The sequence below is a fragment of the Oryx dammah genome, unplaced genomic scaffold (genome assembly GCF_014754425.2).
Source record: "Oryx dammah isolate SB20612 unplaced genomic scaffold, SCBI_Odam_1.1 HiC_scaffold_11056, whole genome shotgun sequence".
Lineage (NCBI taxonomy): Eukaryota > Metazoa > Chordata > Mammalia > Artiodactyla > Bovidae > Oryx > Oryx dammah.
In genome coordinates, this window is record NW_024080450.1 from 2,125,236 (window position 1) to 2,145,969 (window position 20,734).

At 43.1% G+C, this 20,734-nt stretch overlaps 1 protein-coding gene and 2 long non-coding RNA genes across 3 annotated transcripts in view; 2 read left to right on the top strand and 1 right to left on the bottom strand.

Annotated features, from left to right (window-relative positions):
* Positions 1–706: 706 nt before the first annotated feature.
* Positions 707–13,392, top strand: LOC120860347. Its single transcript, XR_005720307.1, has 3 exons — positions 707–718; positions 9,171–9,175; positions 13,311–13,392. It is a non-coding gene; the product is annotated as an uncharacterized LOC120860347 (long non-coding RNA).
* LOC120860346 lies at positions 5,107–13,319 on the bottom strand. Its single transcript, XR_005720306.1, has 3 exons — positions 13,176–13,319; positions 13,124–13,130; positions 5,107–5,122 (listed from the first exon to the last, which is right to left on the bottom strand). It is a non-coding gene; the product is annotated as an uncharacterized LOC120860346 (long non-coding RNA).
* A 1,327-nt stretch (positions 13,393–14,719) lies between the features above and the next one.
* Positions 14,720–20,734, top strand: part of LOC120860348 (WD40 repeat-containing protein SMU1) — a 34,761-nt gene continuing 28,746 nt past the window's right edge. Inside the window, exons 1-3 of the mRNA XM_040236151.1 lie at positions 14,720–14,875; positions 17,949–18,159; positions 19,662–19,814. Coding sequence (XP_040092085.1) covers positions 14,850–14,875; positions 17,949–18,159; positions 19,662–19,814 — 390 coding nt within the window. The 5' untranslated portion in view covers positions 14,720–14,849. The remainder of the gene's footprint in view (positions 14,876–17,948; positions 18,160–19,661; positions 19,815–20,734) is intronic.

The following is a 20,734-nucleotide window of genomic DNA, read 5'->3' on the forward strand; positions in this document are numbered from 1 at the left end:
TCTCAGTCTTGTCTTTCAACATGGTGAAAGTGTGTCAGTCACTCAGTCGTGTCCGACTCTTTGGGACCCCAGTAACAATAGCCCGCCAGGCTCCTCTATCCATGACATTCTATAGGCAAGAATACTGGAGTGGGTAACCATTCCCTTCTCCAGGGGATCTTCCCAACCCAGGGATCAAACCCAGGCCTCCTGAGTTGCAGGCAGATTCTTTACTGTCTGAGCCACCAGGGAAGCCCTTCAACATGGAAACATAGTTAATTTAAAGCCTGTGTCTAATAATTCTAATACTTGGAGCCCTTGTGGAGTTGTTTCTATTGTTTATTGTTTTTGTTGGTTTTCACTTAATCTTTATCCAGAGTACACAGGCTATTGTACTTGAAAAACACAAGCAAAAAATTGTTTATAGCAACACTTTGAGGCCTAAGATGTCTTTCTTCAGAAAGGATTTGTTTGCTTCTGCCAGGCTCTTGGCACTCCAGAATTACTTTATTCAATTTCAACGATTGAGATGATTTAAAGCTGATCCCTATGAGAACCCATGCACTTAAAATTCATCCTTACTTCTAAGGTTCAGCCTTTCGGTATCTTAACCCAAGGGAGATTCATCAGGGATTCTCACTCTGGCCATTCCTAGCCTTCTCTTCAAAAAAAGCCATCGGTCTCTTGGTTATGTATTCTGGTACTAAAACATATCCCCCACCTCTACACAGGGGAAAAAGTGGTCCCAAACCCCAATTTATTATCTCTTCTATGCCTTGTAGCAGATTCATTCTATGTTTTCCATTATAGATGGGCTGGGCCAAACTGGAAAAAATTTGGAAACTCTATTTAACCTTCTGAACCCCAGTTTTCTCAAGATGAGGACCAATATATGCTCACTGGATTTGGCAACATGAAGTAATTGACAGTCTTGACATGAGCAGGTTTTGTGGAATGAAAGTCAGATTGAAATAGGTTAGGAGTGAATGAGGTGAGAGGTAGAAATAGTATTTGGGGAGCAATTTATTCTTGAAATCTGGCTATGAGGGAAAGCAGAGAAGTGATGTGGGAGATGAACAGGGATGATGTGAGTCAAAGAAGAACTTTGAGAGTGAGAGATACCAGAGCATGTTTGTATGTTGATGGCTATGCTTGCACTAATATATGAGTACATATATGAGTATATTTACCACCATCATAACAGGTATATTTCATACCCATATGACAGGTAAATTCATAACTTGGCTTTCCATATCTGCATGATGTGTTTGTTTTTTTTTTAATTTTACTTTATATTTTTGGCCACATTGTGCAGCTTGTGGGATCTTAGTTCCCTGATCAAGGATCAAATCTGGGCACCAGCAGTGAAAGCTGTTAAGTCCCTTCAGTTGTGTCCAACTCTGTCCGACCCCCATAGATGGCAGCCCACCAGGCTCCCCGATCCCTGGGATTCTCCAGGCAAGAACACTGGAGTGAGTTGCCATTTCCTTCTCCAGTGCATGAAAGTGAAAAGTGAAAGTGAAGTCACTCAGTTGTGTCCGACTCCTGGCAACTCCATGGACTGCAGCCTACCAGGCTCCTCCGTCCTTGGGATTTTCCGGGCAAGAGTACTGGAGTGGGTTGCCATTGAGCACTGTGTCCTAATCAGTGGACTGCCAGGGAATTCTCTACCTCATGTGTTTTAATCAGTATGAGTCAAAGTGCATGGGTCCTGCCACTTGAGGAGTCCCAGCTCTTGCCCAGCCTTTCTTATCACATCCATGCTGCTGCTGCTAAGTCGCTTCAGTCGTGTCCGACTCTGTGTGACCCCATAGACGGCAGCCCACCGGGCTCCCCTGTCCCTGGGATTCTCCAGGCAAGAACACTGGAGTGGGTTGCCATTTCCTTCTCCAATGCATGAAAGTGAAAAGTGAAAGTGAAGTCGCTCAGTCGTGTCCGACTCTTAGCGACCCCATGGACTGCAGCCTACCAGGCTCCTCCATTCATGGGATTTTCCAGGCAAGAGTACTGGAGTGGGGTGCCATTGCCTTCTCCGATCACATCCATAGTTGCTTTCATTTCTTCTTCTAGTCACTCCTATATCATCCAGTTGGCCATAGACTAAGTCCCCAGCCCCTTTAACTAATCTGATGCGTCTAACTAGGGTTCCTTCCATGAGAGTCAGCAGTTTTCAGCCCCATCTAAAAACAGGAAGCCACCAGAGCCCTTCATATTTATTATGTGACATAATAAATTCTTCGTGTTGGGAGCTCTGCAGTGGAAATTTAAACATGTCACTTCTCACTTAATAACACGCCTCGGCTCCCTATTTTCTTCTGGCTGAAGCCTACCTGTCTCTCCAGCTTCACCCCTCTCACTCTTGCTCCCACACAGCAGATTGCTGTGTGGGCTAAGGCTGACCTGTCTGGAAAAGGAATGCTTGGTTTGGGGAAGGCAGGGGCTCTGGGTCTCAGAGCTTGTTTGGCCAGCCCTGGGCCACTATCCCAGAGCTACCCTGTTCCCCGGGGAGGCTCTACTTCTCTTGGTGGGGCGCCCCAGGGGTGGCACTTGAGCCAGAACTCCAGTGCCAGGGAGACGAAGGTAGGAACAGACATCCTGGACCAGTGAGCCAGGGCTGGGCTGTGCCAAGCCCTTTGTTTCTAACTTGGGAGAGGTTTCAGGTTTCTTTTTTTTTTCCTGAGAACTGGGGATGTGTCACATGGGCACCACAGAGGCCAGAATCAACAAGAAAAACAATACCCTGGGGAAAAACCTATTCCCTTAAGTCACAGGATTGTGGGGTGTGTGTCAAAGGTTTCATGTCTGTCATATGACTTTATGTCTCTATATATGTATTTCATACTTGAGTATTGATACCATGAAGGGCCCTGTGGGGCTCCTGGGCACAAGGTCTTTCTGTGTCCCCCATTTCTTTGATTATAGGAAACAGCCTCTATTCAGCCTCATGACCTTCCCTGAGTTACAATGGGCAGATTCAAGCAGCTGTTAATTAGGGAAGGGTGGGTTCCCAGGAGGCATTGTGGTGAAAGAATTCGCCTGTCAGTGCACAGGATGCAGGATATGGGTTCTATACCTGGGTCGGGAAGATCCCTGGGAGGAGGAAATGGCAACCCGCTCCAGTATTCTTACCTCAAAAATTCCATGGACAGAGGAGTCTGGTGGGCTACAGTCCATGGGGTCGCAAACAACTGAACAGGACTGAGCAACTGAGCAGGTACACACGCATGTCCAGGAGTGGGATTGCTGGATATGGTAGGTAACTAGGGATGTGAGACCAGAGAAAAACAGTCAAGAGCAGCCTTGGGGCAAGATCCCCATCAAAGGATACACACAACAATATCTTTGAGCTGTTTTGCAGATACTGATGGAGAAGGCAATGGCACCCCACTCCAGTACTCTTGCCTGGAAAATCCCATGAATGGAGGAGCCTGGTAGGCTGCAGTCCATGGGGTCGCTAAGAGTCGGACACGACTGAGCAACTTCACTTTCACTTTTCACTTTCATGCATTGGAGAAGGAAATGGCAACCCACTCCAGTGTTCTTGCCTGGAGAATCCCAGGGACAGGGGAGCCTGGTGGGCTGCCGTCTATGGGGTCACACAGAGTCAGACACGACTGAAGTGACTTAGCAGCAGCAGCAGCAGATACTGAAACCCTTCCTCCAGGTGGGAGAAGTTAATGATTAATGATGGTGTGCTGCCCGCAAGGCTGGAGACCCCAGACCAGTTGGACCTGAAGGTGGATGATGTTGACTCCTGCTTAGCTCACCACCAACCCCCTTAGAAGAATATCCATGAGCTGATCATGCCTTCTTTGAACAATTACTATAAAACTTCTCACCATCTTCCCCAAGTGGGAATACATGGTTTGAGGGCTTTAGCCCGCTGTGTCCCCGTTTGCCTGGCAAAACAATGAATCTACTTTTTTCTACTTCACCCGAAGCTCTGTCTCCAAGATTGGATTGAGCACTGGTGTACAGAGAAGCTGAGCTTTCAGCAACACTATGTGCCCATCCCTGTGTCCATATGTCCCTGTGTGTGTGGTATGCTGGGAGGGAGAAGACGTGAGGGTCTGCGTTGTGTCCTGTGTCCGTGCGTCTGTGATGCCTGTGTATATCTGCCCGTATGTCTGTATTCTGTGTCTGGGGAGTATCTGCCATAAGTTTGCTTGAGCTTCTCAGCCTTCATATGTTCATATGTACTTAGCCCCCAAATTCTAGACTTCACACCAGCGCTTCTTCACTCTGCTTCAGCCACTCCTTCTTGTGGTCATGTCCCGAGTCTTCTCAGCAGTGGAAAGGGTGCCACCTCAGAAGTCTCGACAACCTAGTATTTCAGGCTCTGATGTGCCCTTCTCTCTCTCCAGTTCTCTCATACCACACTTGTCTTCTACTTCGGCAGGGCCTCCGGCAAAATGTTCATGGCTCCCCATGTCTTCCAGCCTTGACCTCTAGGTGTATTCTTCAATGGCTCCCTCCTCAGCACCTTCCCTGTTCTGGGCCGTGTGCTGTTATGTCTGACTCTTTGCAACCCTATGGATTGTAGCCCGCTGGCTCCTCTGTCCATGGAATTTTCCCAGCAAAAGAATACGGGAGTGGGTAGCCATGTCCTCCTCCAGGGGATCTTCCTGACCCAGGGATCGAACCCACAGGTCCCATGTTTCCTGCAATGCACGCAGGTTTTTTTACCCACTGGGCCATTGGGGAATTCCTCCCACTTCCAACCCACATGCTAATCCTCAACTTTGTAGTGGAGCCTCGCTGAAGAAACAACTGGAAGGAGCCGGGGAGGGGGTGGATGAATCTACATACAATGCGTCGCCTGTAACTGCTGCTGGGGATTTCTCTACCTGATACAAACTGCCTTCCCTCTCCCACTTACAGATAGGCTTTTCCCTACTGCACCCCTTTCCCCCACCCCAAAGGCTTCAGTCGATCTTAGCACAAATGCCTTGCCTCCCAGCACCTCTCTGAACACCCCTCTGCCTGAGGTCAGTGGGTGTGAATCTCTTCCATTTCCTGCCCCCTCCCACCTCCAAACTTGCCTGCAACTGCCCCCATTCTCCCCTCCTTTTCCTGTATCATCGTGTCCTTCCTCACATTCAAGGCTGTGCTGTGCGTGCTAAGTCATTTCATTTGTGTCTGACTCTGTGACCCTATGGACTATAACTCGCCAAGCTCCTCTGACTGTGGGATTCTCCAGGCAAGAATACTGGAATGGGTTGCCATGTCCTCTTCCAGGGGATTGTTCCGACCCAGGGATCGAACCCTTGTCTCTTGTGTCTCCTGTATTAGCAGGTGGGTTCTTTACCCCTAATGCCACCTGGGAAGCCCACATTCAAGGCTAGATCCAGCCAAAAGAATCCAGCTCAGTTCGGTTTTGTCAGTACTCTTTTAATCAAAAGTGACAGAATCCCAACCCAAAGCTGCTGAAGGAGACAAAAAGGGACCCTTTATCAGCTCACACAACTAGGATGCCCAAAGTTGTATCCTATGTAGGAATAGCTAGATCCAGGAGCTCATGTGATATCACCTGGACAATGTCACAATGCTATGCCTCAGTTTCCTCATCTGTAAAATGGGGTATTAGTGGTCCTGACCACTCACAGTTTTTGTGAGAAATAGAAGCCATCATAAACTCAGTGGGGCTTCTCTGGTGGCCCAGCGGTTAAGAATTTACCTCCCAATGCAGGGGACATGGATTCAATCCCTTGTCAGGGAACTAAGATACCACATGCCGTGGGGCAACAAAGCCCACACGTTGCAACTAAAGAAGCCTGTGCATAGCAATGAAGACCCAGCACCCAGCCAAAATGAAGAATAACTCAGACAGTTCCTTGGTGGCTCTCAACTCTTGTTTCTCTGTGCAGCTGGTTTCATTTTTTCTCTGCAATCTGACTTTCTTTCTTCCTCAGTCGAGTAAAGAAAGTGCCCACCCACAATTCCTCAGCCTATCAGGTCAGTTAGAACTAAAATATTTGATCCCAATTCTTAATACTTGGAAGAGAGAATTCTATCAGTATAGTATGGGTCAGTGTCCACAACTGGGCCATACAGGAAGGGAAACATCTGGTAAAACGTAGCTGTAGGCGGCCCACCCCTGAATGAGGGCAGTTGGAAGGGGAAAGGAAAAGAATTGTGAATTGACCAGACAACACAAAAGGTGTGTGGGGAACAAAGTTAGATTGCAGAGAAACGAATGAAACCAGCTGCACAGAGAAAAAGAGTTGAGAGCTACCAAGGATGTTGTTTGGTCAACTCAAAATTCCCCACACACATCCAGGGAATGAACCTGGATCCTTTCCCTCAAAGTAGATAAAAGCCAAGCCTTCCAGGTGTCTAGATTTGAACCTTATCCTATGCCTTAGAGTCCCTGGAGGTCGATAGAAATTAGTCTGATAAGGAGATCAGAGATGCTTTATTTAGGAAAAGGGCTACAGTGGAAACTCCCTGTGGGAAAGTTCAGGAAGCTGCTGGGGCTTGTGCTGGCCTGGACCTGTGGATTCCATGTGCATAAATTCCAGATCAAAAACGTGTTAAGGGAAGCCTCTGGAAGTTACAAGTGCTGACAAGTCACGGTGTGGGGAGACAGGCGCTCCAGCTCTGGCCTCCCATCTGAGCCTCAGGCTTGTGAGAAGATCACTTTCTTTGTAAACAAAGGCAGTGCTGGCCATACACCTCCACTGTGGCTTTGAGTCCCAGGAGCAGAATTAGCCAGCAGGGACCAGGCAATGATTCCTGGGGTCAAGACAAAGGGGAGGATTACAGAGGACCATCCATTCACCCCCTGATGGCACAGGAGAAGGGTACAAACCCATCTGTGAGAGACATCAGAGGGGAGGAGTGCTTCCCTGCAAAACTAACCAATACTTCAGCTTGAATTTTAGTATGAGTTTTCTTATTGTGTTAAGAAACATAAAGGAGTAGGGCTTTTACAATTCTTAATATATATATCAACAATAACAATAATAATATTATAACAATAAACTCATACAGTGAAAGGCAAAAGAGTCACACAATCTGAGGGAAACCAGAGTATAACAAACTCTTAATCAGTGCTTACTACATGCCAGGCAGTACTTTAAGTGGTTTATACATATTAGCTCATTTAATCCTCATAACTTTTGAGGTAGTACTATTATTATCCTTATTTTACAGCTTTACCTTGCTTACCTCATGGCTTCCTCCACCTGAAAAAACTTTCAGCTGCTTCTAAGTACCTGATCGCTCTACATTTTCAAGGTCATAAAACATTTATTTTTGAGCCAGTTCAGGCCGTAGGATGCTGGCCAGCCTATGGTTTGTTTGCTCTTGGGTCTGGTATGGGAAGCGGATAGAAGTTACATGGTATAAAACATGAGTGCCTATGGTTGCCTTTTAGGTGGCGCTGTTGGTGAGGCTGTTTTCTTAACAAGTGTCTCCAAGACAGGCTTGTGTAGCTGAGGTCCGGGCCAAGCCTCGTGTCCTCAAGCTGGAGCTATTGTTTGTGCCCCATCAGTCCCACGTCATTGCTCAGGCATCTTTCCTTTCTTTTTCCCTTCAGTTCTATATGTCTGGTCTTGGCTAGTCCACTGAGGACAGCATCCCCAGTCATTGGTCAAAGAAAGAAGGGAAGGGACCAGAGCCAGCACAGGTTGAATTTTCACAAGCTTGGGACTCCCTCACTGTGAGGTCTGGGTGGGGCTCTTCAGTCCCTTTTTTCTACTTTCTTATCTGTGTGATGGGACTCTTCAGTGCCTCCTACCAGCCTCATCCAGCCAGGGTTGGCTGTCCACCCAAGGGTCATTCCACTAGCACCACCTACTCTTCCTCGCTGGATGATACGCGATTGTGTTTGGATGCTCAGGAAAGTGGTCCCTTCATGGCTCCAGGGGGCACATGTACATGCTTAGGCCATGCTCGGTAATTCCAACCCTTGCCAATGATGGCTTTCAACTTGACAATGGACATATGATGATGCCTTGGCCAAGAGACCAGCTGAAGAGGGCGTTTCTGGGAAAGGCTTTTGTCCCTGGTTAAAAAAAAAAAGTATCCATGTGGGGAGTGCCCTGGTGGCTCAGTGGTTAGGACTTGGTGCTTTTACTGCCATGGCCTGGGTTCAATACCTGGTCGGGGAACTAAACTCCTATAAGCCATGTAGCATGGCCAAAAAAGAAAAAGAAAACAAGCTATCCATGTGAAGATACTCTCCTTTTGACTCTAGAGTGAGAGCCCCATTGCAGTCTCTGAAGAGAATGGGCTTGCTCTTTGGGATTTACAGGAAAGCGTGTTTTATTCCAAGTTGGAACAGGTGGCCTTTATTCAGATAGGTATACAGAAAAGGTCCTTCATCACGGATGATGCAGGAATTCCTGTAGGAGTTGGGAATTTAAAAAGAGGCGGTTAGAAGATCTTTAAACCATGTCCTGCCACGAACAGGTAGAATTGTGTAATAAATTTTCTCTAGTCTTTGCCATGTTATCTTGATGAAATTGGTGTAGTTTAACAGGAAGGGCCAAACTGTTTCCCCATTTTAGCACTCAAATATTGACCCTACCTTCTACTTTCACTGGACCAAGGATCTCTCTCCCATAAACCTGTCTCTCCTGCTTGATAGCAAACAATGGCAGCTTTTCTGTGGTTGGCCTGCCCTCTGCTGGATTGAGAAGATGGGTTGCAGAGACCGTGGACTTCTGGGATGGGCCCCTCTCCAGAAAGGACGTGATCAGGAGACTGGATTTCCTTTGGGGTCACTCTAGGCTATTGGTTCACCAGAAGTTAGGTCTGGGAGGCTGTGACCCAACTCTGAGTGGGACTTGGAATCTTCCTAATGAACACAACTGCCTGGTTTAGAGGTTAGAAAATGTGTGTGTTGTGTGCCTGTTTGAGTTTCTTTATTCATGTACAGATGAAGAGATGTAAGAGACCTCATTTGACTAGTGTTAAAAACAAAACTTCCTAGACAAATTGATGGCTAGTAATTGTCAAAGCTTATCAACTAGCTAATAAGGGATTAGCAAGATAATAAAGCTTATGCTTTGGGTATAGAAAGGCTGTGGAAATTGATGGATTATGTAGCTTGGATACAGAAGACTTACATAAGCAGCTAGTTTAGAGGCGAAACTCCCTAACTACCTAAAGCTTGCAGTTTGGTTACAAATAGTAACAAATGTCATAGTTAAGTCCCTTGTTACAAAGGAAATGTGGAGGAGGAGGATTTGTGTAGCCAGGGATATTGGCTGTCAATCAGAGATTAAAAATCCAATATATCAAAGAAGCAAAGAATGAGGATACATCTGCGGCTGCTACCTGTAATCGTAAAGTTTGATTTCTCAAGAATGGTGTCTGAGGATCTGATTGCCACGGGTGCATAAACCACAGACTCCATAACAAATAATAAGATCTGACTTGAAACACGATACTTTGCACCAGGAATTTTTCTCAAGCAGCAGAAACAGTGCAGCTAGAATATAATTTGTGTGTGCATGCTCAGTCACTCAGTCGTGTCCGACTCTGTGTGACCCTATGGATTGTAGCCTGTCAGGTTTCTCTGTTCGTAGTTTACAACCTCCCAAACACCAAACACCTTCCCACACACCTTTTTTTCTTTAGTTTAGAGGAATTTGTTTTTTTTTCCTGAAATTAGAATGATCAGAGATTGAATTTTTCCACACGTTAATTTTTCAGATAAGTGACATCTGTGTCTTTAAGTACTGTAACTTTTCTTCTTGAAAACTAAAAAAAAAAGATCTAATTTTTACATGCTTATGAAAAAAGGAATTTCAATGATGTAGAATAATGAAAAGAATATACTATTTATCCAAATACAGAAAGAACCTCTATATATACATATATTAGCAGACTGGGTAGATAAATCTTGAGTCTAGATATGTTTTGGAGTTTGGAATTTTTATATTTTGGTAAGATAATATGGTATATATACTGTATATCTTATATCTCCCAGCAGGATCTAAGTGATACATAATTTAGTATATTAACACTTCTGCATAAGAATGTTCACACTAAAAGATTTTTAAAAGACTGCAAATAGCCTCACTTAAATTCAGGACAGAGTTTGCTGCTAGATAACTTATAAAGTATATAAAACATATTCAATTTTCACAGTTTTTAAAATTTCAGAATTACAGATAAGGAATTGTGGACCTGTATTTTCATAAAATGGGATGATACAACATATGCTATTTTTTAGAGAAAAAGTAATCAATTTAATTGTACCTATAATTGACTGAACAAATAGAAACTGAAGTGAAACCAAAGGAATTGCCGTACTTCACATAAATGTTTCTTTATTACAAAAGATATTATTTTCTAAAATATCTTTCCAAGGTTAAAAGATGAGAGAAAGGAAAATAATAAGAGATTGGAGTCATTCTCTTGGTTGGAATAATTTCTGGCAGGGATCTTCTCAACATGTTTGAGTACTATTAGGCTCAAGGCCATCCAAATATTCTGTAACTTTTTCTTTAGTATCCTGAAATTCAAATAACACAATCTACTCATATAGATATTGAAAATATTAATATATAGCCCAATATGTAGGAATATAAAAATAAATTAATTTGTTATAAAATCTAGTGATATGGATTTCAATATTTAAATCCTTGGGCATTACTATTAAAGACATAATGAAGCAGTGAGATGCTTGCTGTATGTATAATTAACAAGTTTAGATTTAATATAAATTATAAGAAGAGAAGCCATTCCATTCAAAATGATAGCAGAGGTGTGATGGACACTAGAATAAAACTTGGTATTAAGTAATTATATTGCTGTACACCTGAAACTAACAAAACTTAAGTAATTATAGAGAAGACTTGCTTGTATAAGCAAAATAGAGAAGTAAACTTAATGCAAGTAAGAATAACCTGTTAAGTACTAGGTAGAGAAAATGAAGACATATGCTAATTGTTGAAAATGAGTAGTGTCTTCTTTTCAAGGAAGCTGTTATAATAATTTTCTATGTTGCATCACGAGATGGGATAGTGAAAAAATGTCAGAAATCATACCCCTATCTAGATATCTGACTACATGTTGGAGCATATATTTAGACTCTTAAGACCTTTGAGATCTTGGAGACCATGTCTTTCACAAGTTGATGGGAAACTGAGAAGATTTGAAAGAAGTATTTAAGAGTCTACAGAGAAGTTGTATGGCAGACCTTTGGGGAAAATATCAGATAAGACTGAAAACCCGTAGAAAATCTCCAAATAAATCATTTCAATACATAATTTTCACAACATAGATTTCTTATTGTGCTGCAAATTAAAAAAAAATTGTACAGGATGGCAATAAAATATTTTTTTAAAGTAATTTATATGAAATTCATTGCTATATCTACATTTCATTTGACTCTACTAATTTAATGATGTATGGTTTCAAGTCTATTAAAAGAAGTCTCAAATCTCCCTTTACACATTTGCATCTGGTTTCATTCTTTTTCCACTAACTGTATCACTGCTGTGAAACCATTTTCAACTAAATGCTTAGTTGGAAAAAAAGGCTACAAATAATTTAGGTCTTTCCAAGAAGTGAGTATGCAAATCCTGAGTCTCAAACTTTTCCTAATTAAATTAATTAAACTGTGTTTTGGCTTCAAAATCTTTCATTTATTTAAACTCAATAAACTTTTCCTGAAAATATTGCCTGGTTTGCAATGTATTAATCAGCCCTATCTTTTATTAATTTATTTAGTTTTAATTGGAGTATAATTACTTTACAACATTGTGTTGGTTTCTGTCATACATGAACAGGAATCAGCCATAGGTACACATATGAATTTCATAGCTATACATAGGAATTCCAGTTGAGCTATTTAAAATCCTAAAAGATGATGCTGTGAAAGTGCTGCACTCAATATGCCAGCAAATTTGGAAAACTCAGCAGTGGCCATAGGACTGGAAAAAGTCAGTTTTCATTCCAGTCCCAAAGAATGGCAATGCTAAAGAATGTTCAAACTACTGCACAATAGCACTCATCTCACACACTAGCAAAGTAAGGCTCAAAATCCTCCAAGCTAGGCTTCAACAGTACATCAATCAAGAACTTCCAGATGTTCAAGCTGGATTTAGAAAAGGCAGAGGAACCAGAGATCAAATTGCCAACATCCGCTGGATCATTGAAAAAGCAAGAGAGTTCCAGAAAAACATCTATTTCTGCTTTATTGACTATAAAGCCTTTGACTGTGTGGATCACAACAAACTGAAAAATTCTGAAAGAGATGGGAATACCAGACCACCTGATCTGCCTCTTGAGAAATCTGTATGCAGGTCAGGAAGCAACAGTTAAGAACTGGACATGGAACAACAGACTGGTTCCAAATAGGAAAAGGAGTACGTCAAGGCTGTATACTGTCACCCTGATATTTTAACTTCTATGCAGAGTACATCATGAGAAACGCTGGGCTGGATGAAGCACAAGCTGGAATCAAGATTGCCGGGAGAAATATCAATCACCTGATATGTAGATGACACCACCCTCATGGCAGAAAGCGAAGAAGAATTAAAGAGCCTCTTGATGAAAGTGAAAGAGAAGAGTGAAAAAGTTGGCTTAAAGCTCAACATTCAGAAAACTAAGATCATGGCATCTGGGCCCATCACCTCATGGCAAATAGATGGGGAAACAATGGAAACAGTGACAGACTTTATTTTCTTGGGCTCCAAAATCACTGCAGATGTTGACCGCAGCCATGAAATTAAAAGACACTTGCTCCTTGGAAGAAAAGCTATCACAAATCTAGACAGCATATTAAAAAGCAGAGACATTACTTTGCTGACAAAGGTCCGTCTAGTCAAGGCTATGGTTTTTCCAGTAGTCATGTACAGATGTGAGAGTTGTACCATAAAGAAAGCTGAGCGCCAAAGAATTGATACTTTTTTTTTAATAGTTTAATGTATTTTAATAGCAAACACGGGAACAGCACAGAAGACAGCATTAAAAACATGTACTTGCATGTAGGACAACTCAGAAAAGTATAGTGAATGGATGGAATCTACTGTATGATAAAAATGCTACAAACACCATTTAGTTGCAGTCAATAAGAAATTTTCTTGTTTTAAAAAAATCCAAATGCTGGCATTGTCCAGAAAAATTTAGCAGGTTTATTTATAATTGTTGTAAAGTTGAACTGCCGAAACTTGTTCACTGAAACATTTTGACTTTCATTAACGCTTTACATTCCCGCATTTATGTTAAAAATCCACACACAAATGAAAATGGAAAAACTGCCAATACTTGATTTCTGTCCCCTATTTTCCACTTGCAATCATATACTTAGGTACCTTTTGACCCCGTGGAAAAAAAATAACGTTCAGAACTACCAACAACAGGAAGAAGAGAATTTTTTTTTTAAAGAATGAAATGTTTCCCGTCATAGTGGATTCTTAAGCACGTTCTCCACGTATGTGGCGTGCTAGCTGGATGTCTTTTGGCATAATTGTTACACGTTTGTCATGGATAGCACACAGGTTGGTGTCTTCAAAAAGGCCAACCAGATAGGCCTCACTTGCCTCCTGCAAAGCACCAATAGCTGCACTCTGGTAGCGCAGATCTGTTTTGAAGTCCTGAGCAATTTCCCGCACCAGACGCTGGAAGGGAAGTTTGCTAATCAGAAGTTCAGTGGACTTCTGATAACGTCTAATTTCACGAGTGTCCCAGTACAAAGCCTGTAACGATGTGGTTCATTCACCTCTCCAGTAGAGGGCGCACTCTTGAGAGCGGCTTTTGTAGCAAGTTGCTTCCTCGGTGCTTTACCACTGGTCGATTTGCCGGCAGTCTGCTTTGTACGAGCCATGGTATAGAGACCTCCTTACTTACCCACCTTCTCCTTCGGCTGGAGCTCCGCGAGCTAGAAGCGGCGCTGGCGTTGGAGAGCGACGGCGGCGCGGTGGTGGCTGCGAACACAATTCAGGATTGATGCTTTTGAACTGTGGTGTTGGAGAAGACTGTTGTTGGAGAAGACTCTTGAGAGTCCCTTGGACTGCAAGGAGATCAAACCAGTCAATCCTAGAGGAAATCGGTCCTTAATATTCATTGGAAGGACTGATGCTGAGGCTGAAGCTCCAATACTTTGGCCACCTGTTGTGAAGAACTGACTTGCTGGAGAAGACCTTGAGGCTGGTCTTGAGATTGAAGGCAGAGAAGAAGGGGACGACAGAGGATGAGATGGTTGGATGGCATCACCGACTCGATGGACATGAGTTTGAGCAAGCTCTGGGAGTTGGTGATGGACAAGGAAGCCTGGCATGCAGCAGTCCATGGGGTTGCAGAGTCAGATACGACTGAGCAACTGAACTGAACTGATACATACGTCCCCTCCCTCTTGAATCTCCCTCCGACTTCCCACCCCATCCCACCCATCTAGGTTGTTACAGAGCATTGGGTTGAGCTCCCTGAGTCATACAGCAAATTCCCACTAGCTAGCTATTTTGTTTATGGTAATATATATGATTCTCCTGTACTCCAATTCATCCCACTCTCTCCTTCCCCCTACTCTGTCCACAAGTCTGTTTTCTATGTCTGTCAGCCCTATCTTTAAATCTAAACTAACTAAAAATTTAAAAGGCAACATTTAAAAACCAGTCCTTTAAGAACAACTCTTTCTTTAAAGAGAATGAAGAATTCTCTGGACCGGGCACTTAGGTTCAGACTTCTGAAAGGCCCTGGAAGCTCCCGCCCTACACAGCCCTGCGTGCAAGCCCCGCCCCGCACTGCCCCGCCCCATACGTAGTCCTCGTTCCTCTTCCGTACACACCGCCTCCGGAGCGGGCGTCGACGTCGAGCGGAAGTGACGTACGTGAGTCGCCGGAGGTGGCGTTGGTGCGTTGCGCGGCTGGGCCTGAGAGTGGAGTGGGGCCTGCGCCCGGAAAGGAAGCGCTATGTCGATCGAAATCGAGTCCTCCGAGTGAGTCTCGTGGTGTCGGATGTTCGCGAAGTGGCCGGGCCGGGAGTCGATGAGTTGAGGGGTAGAAGCTGCTCGAGGGAGGCGTCCGAGAGGTTGGGAGTGGAGGGGTATTTACTTCCCCACAAAGCTTCTGGGATCTGACTGCTTCAGGGGCGGGCTCACAAGAAAGTAGCGAACGGAAAGCCCGAAGCCTGGTGGAAGGCGGCGCGGGGCTAGGGGTAGGACGTGCCTGCAAAACCTGAGTTCTAGCCCTCGCTGACTCCTGATGCGCCCTGAGACTGAGCAGATTAGCCATCCAGTCAGGACTCCGGTCTATCTGCACAAGGGGGCTGCACTCTTAGCCTCCCCTCTCTTCCTGCCCCCATTGAGCACGGCGGTTTGTTTCCTCCCCTGTGCTTACACGGCCCTCTGTTTTTTTTCTGCCTAGCTCTTAATCTGGTATTGTCACCGTTTGCCTATGTCGGCGCCTAAGGGCTGCTTTTCATCACAGTCTGAGTTCCTAGTACATCGTAGAGGCTCAATAATTGTCTTTGGAATGAAAGAACTACTTGTTTTATCAGGTTCCGTGTGGCGCTGAATTTTGGTTGGCTTTGTGTAGCACAAGGGAGAGAAAGAATGTGGATATTGGGCCAGGAGAATGATAGATTTGGGGGAGAGGGGTACTAATGAGTGACTGAAGAAAGTCTTCAGTGAACTTCTCCAGGACTCCATCCTCTACTTGCTCTTGCCAATGCTTAATAATTAAATCGGCAGATTTTACATTTGCGTCATGAGTGTAAGGGAGAGGACTTGTCCTCAAGATCTGCCATAGGAGGAAGGAAGGTTTATTCATTCAGGAAATTTTCAAGTCTGCTGTGTACCTGCTCTAGACCCTGGGAATATGGTAGTGAATGAAGCAGACCAAAGTCCTTGCCCTTACAGAAAGGAGGGAAAACAGCAGTAAGTAAAATAGGCTTACAGATGGTGGTAAGTGTTGTGGAGAAAAGTAAAACAAAGAAGGATGATGGAGAGTGCTGGCAATGATGACAGCTAGGAGTTGGCAGGAGTTGGAAAGCATTCCATACTTCAGACCCTGAATCAAAAATGAGAACAGATCATTCTCCCAGCCCTGAGCTGCTGCATGTTTTTTATTATCAGTAATTGCTGTGTTTATTAAGTATTTTCTCTGTTAGTCACGCTGTAAGCAGTGTCATCTTCTCTTTGATCAGCCCTACAGACTGATCTGTATACCCTACAGAGTAAGTATTTTTCTTAACAGATGAGGAAATAGGCAAAGAGACGTTAACTGACTTGTCCAAAGTCACAGTAACTGCAAGAGCTCTGATTCAAATCCCAATCTCTGATTCAAGTCTCCAAAACTTTTAACTCTTCTGTATTACACAAAGAAGAAAGTGAATTTGATTTTGGCTCTAGAAAATATGAGTTCTTTGCAAGCATGGTGTTTCATTTGGGGAGTATAAATGGAAGTGTGCTGTGGGGAACTGTGGTGCTGGAACAGCAGGGATCCAAGCTGGGGTCTCTTAACGGGCCCATGAAAGAAAAGACCACTGTGAGTAGCAGTATTCAGTTTCCTTCTGCAAGAACTGTTTTTAAGAAGAGGGGATTTGCTGTCCTATCCGGGCTATTGGAAGGACTGATGCTGCAGCTCCAATACTTTGGCCACCTATGGAAAGAGCCGACTCATTAGCAAAGACTCTGGTGCTGAGAAGGATTGAAGGCAGGAGGTGGAAGGGATGAGAGAGGGCAAGGTGGTTGGATGGCATCATTGACTCAATGGGCATGAGTTTGAGCAAGCTCCAGGAGAAGGTGAAAGACAGGGAAGCCTGGTGTGCTGCAGTCCACGGGTTCGCAGAGTCAGACACGACCGAGTGACTGAACAACAACAAAATATGCTCACATGCCACACTGCCGGTTTGAATCTTCCTTTTTCCACTTAGCTCTGTTTCCTGGCCAGATCCTCATCTGTAAAATGGACATAAGGGTAAATGTCATCCTCATAGGGTTGTTTTGAGGAGTAACTGAGTCCGAAATGCTTAGAACAGTACCTGATATATTGTGAACACTGGTCAAGTAAACATTGGTCATTGTTTTTTGATTATTATTTCTCTCCCGGGAAAGAGAATAGACTAAATTCCAATTTGAAATCTCTTCCAGTCTGGACAGTGTGACCCCTGATACTCATGCTGTCTAGTAGAAGTATGCACGAGCCATATGTGTACTTCAAAGGCAAGAGAAGAAGAGTGTAGTACAGCAGTGTACATGAACTTTTACTGTCTATATGAAAAATTATTCACCAGACTCCTTAATACTAAGCCAGAGATCAAGAAGTTTTAATTGTATATATATTTAACTTGTAAGTTTTCTGTCATATGCTGAAAATTGTTGCTTGTTCTCTCAGTATTTGGAGATTGTCTGGGTCCTCTTTCCCTTGGGAAAGTGTATTCACATGTTTTTATTTCACTTGTCCTGAAATTTTGGTAATAATGGCAGTGGGTAGGTGTTATTTTTGTGAGGACACATAACTTTGTTTTGAATTTGCATCTAATATAGCTCTACTTATTTATGTTCAACAAATCCCTGTTAAAAAGGTCTCAATTCATATTTTTTTGCTGTCATTTAAAAATGGACCAAACCGTCCAGTCATTTAGAGTATTCTGTGTCAGTGACTAGACTAGGTTTAAAACGTTTTCCTAAAGTGTGCAACAGTGAAATCATATGAATTAACAAGAAACTTGGCATAATAGAAAGATCTCTGACCTTGTAAGTATGAGAGTCTTCTTGGTACTATCTTGTTTTCTAACTGACTGTGAGACACAGGACAAGTTATTTCCCCTCATTGAACCCCAGTTCTACTTACAAGTTCGAAGTAGGAACTGGATGATCCCCAGGGTCTTATGTAACTCAGGTTCTATGGTGGGGGGGGTGGTTGGGGAGGGAAGGTTTTACTCACGTGATAAATGGAAAGCAGGTAGTGAAAGGAGGATGGCTGCAGAGAAAAATAAACTGGGCCTAGTTTTGTGGCATCTTTGGTGAGTGAGGATCCCTGACTGAATGACGTGCTTGCTTCTTTCAGTGTGATCCGGCTCATTATGCAGTACCTCAAGGAGAACAGTCTACATCGGGCGCTAGCCACCTTGCAGGAAGAGACGACTGTGTCTCTGAATACAGTGGACAGCATTGAGAGTTTTGTGGCTGACATTAATAGTGGCCATTGGGATACTGTTTTACAGGCTATACAGTCTCTGAAATTGCCAGACAAAACCCTCATTGACCTCTATGAACAGGTAAGAGTGGGGATGATGATGATTCCTGAACCTGGGTTTACTGTGGGCCTCCCTGACCAGAGAGCATCCATAAGCATTTCTGCAAGTGTTTTGGGCTGTCACAGCCCTTAAAATTTACTTTCAAAGATTGAGTGTTACTCTATATTTTTTTTAATGTTTATTTTATTTATTATTTATTTATTTGGCTGCACCGGGTCTTAGCTGTGGCATGTGGGATCTAGTTCCCTGACCAGGGATCGAACCAGGGCCCCCTGCATTGGGAGCATGGAATCTCAGCCACTGGACCAACAGGGAAGTTCCCACTACTCTGTATTTTTATCTCTCTTCTTGGAAAAGCCAGGGTTTCCTCAAATTGATATTATTTCTCAAGTAACCATTAAATGATCTATTCTAACATCAACCATTCGTACAGCAAATAGTGTACTGAAGTTTAGTTCTGACACTAATCACCACTAACCAACCACTAACTTGTTGGTGTAGACCCCACAGTTAAGGACCCAGTCCTCTATAGGACTGTCTTTATTTCACACACCAGCAATACGCTGATGTCTTGGGCCACCCACACTTCTGACCAACCGGCCACAAATTTAAGGGTCCTCATGACCCACTCAGAATTGATATTTCAGTAGAATGACGCAGAACTCAGAAAAGTGACATAGTGATGATGGCAGTTTTATTAATCAAGGGAAGAGATCAGTACCAGCCAAATAGACATATAGGGTAAGGTTTGGGAGGGTACTGAACCAGAATTTCTAGTGCCTTCTCCCCATGGAGTTAGGGCTAGTTTGTCACCTGGCATTGAAGTATTCATCAACCAGGAAGCTCCATAGTTTTTCATTCAACCTCCAGTTCTTTGACTTTCTTTGGGGTTGCGCTGGTTCAAAGCATCAACAACCCTCAAATCATGTGGTTGGTCCTAGTGGTAACCAGCTCCTATCCTGAGCCATCTTCGTAGCGCTTAACTAGGTGTGATGCAGAGGGCTCATGAATAGCGAGGGTATTTATCAGTGGGGGGATTCCAAGGTTTTTAGAAGCTCTATGCCAGGAAACCAGCACATAGATCATAAAATTGCTTATCTGTACAACAGAACCGAGTAGACTTTTTCAAAATAATGTTGTGTGGTTTGAAGTAAAAATAGGGAAATGGGTTTGTTTCTTTACAATCCATGTGGGTTTAGTAATTCCCTAAAGAAAATTTTGGTAACCGAAGGACAGTTTCTCTGGAGCCCATGGATATATTTCCATCTTTAGTTTTCTTTAACATCTTACATTTGGAATAAGAGACCTGAGAGGAGGGGAGATTGGTAGATGGAAGGATGGAAGTTATTGTATAACTACTTTAGGTGTCTGCATGAAATTGCCTATAGAAAGGGAAAGGGGCATTTCCTGGTTTGTGATTTGGAAATCACTTTGGCACACCATTTCTGTGTCAGAAATTGTACTGAAAAAGAAAACGAGCTAAGAGAATGCATTGAAACTGCCACTTTCTTTCAATTTTACAGGTTGTTTTGGAATTGATAGAGCTCCGAGAATTGGGTGCCGCCAGATCTCTTCTGAGACAGACTGACCCCATGATCATGTTAAAACAAACACAGCCAGAGCGGTATATTCATCTGGAAAACCTCTTGGCCAGGTCTTATTTTGATCCTCGAGAGGTAAGACTGATAATGAAAAGAAACTGCTGTTAACTTTGAAAACGTGCAATAATGTGATCTTTTTTTAAACTCTGTTATTGGATACTTTTTGTAATTTTGATTTAATTTTTACAATGATACTTTTTTGTTTATTTACATTGGTTGAAATTTGCATATGTTAAAGAGGGTAGTCTTATTCAATTTTCTGAGTACTTGAGGGCCTTCTCTTCTGCACACACCCTATCATATAGGATTATGTGTTCATTAGTAAAGAAGCAGAACATTTATTCTGGTGTTATTTCCATTATTAGCCTAAGTACCTGCCCAGAAGCACTGCTCTACTGTTGGTGTGTTCACTGTGCATTTGTGTCCTTAGCTCTTAACAACTGCAGTTTCTTTTCAGTTCTTTTATTTCTTAAAAGCTTATGTTTCTGCTTCTCAGCTGCTTATGCTCCTGGTAGAGCACTATGATTGATACTCTTTTGTTCTTCAAAACCCTTAGATACAGTTTCATCCTTTCTCAGCCAGCCTTTTACCAGAAGCTTGTCTAACTACGAGGAAGAAGAATTTAATAGGCCCTGAATAACGGAAAGTTAGAGTAAACTCAAGGAAACCATGAGGATAAAGGAAGGAGTTTAGATTGCCAGGACAGAATTTAAGTTAGAGTTGTTAAAGAACTTCTGGGCTGGGAGTCATTTGACTGAAAGAAATTACTAAAGAATATAAAAGAATCCTTGACTTTGCAGATTTTTAAAAAACTGAAAAAACAACTCTGGCTTTTACATAGTTTATTATTATTGACATATATTTATTATTATGAGACTGTTTGACATACATTTATTATTTATTATTATGAGGCTCTTTTCAGAAATAACAGTGTGGATTGGCTGACCTCAGTTCTGTCTCAGCTCATACTTTTGAAATGCAATTGGGTAGAATTG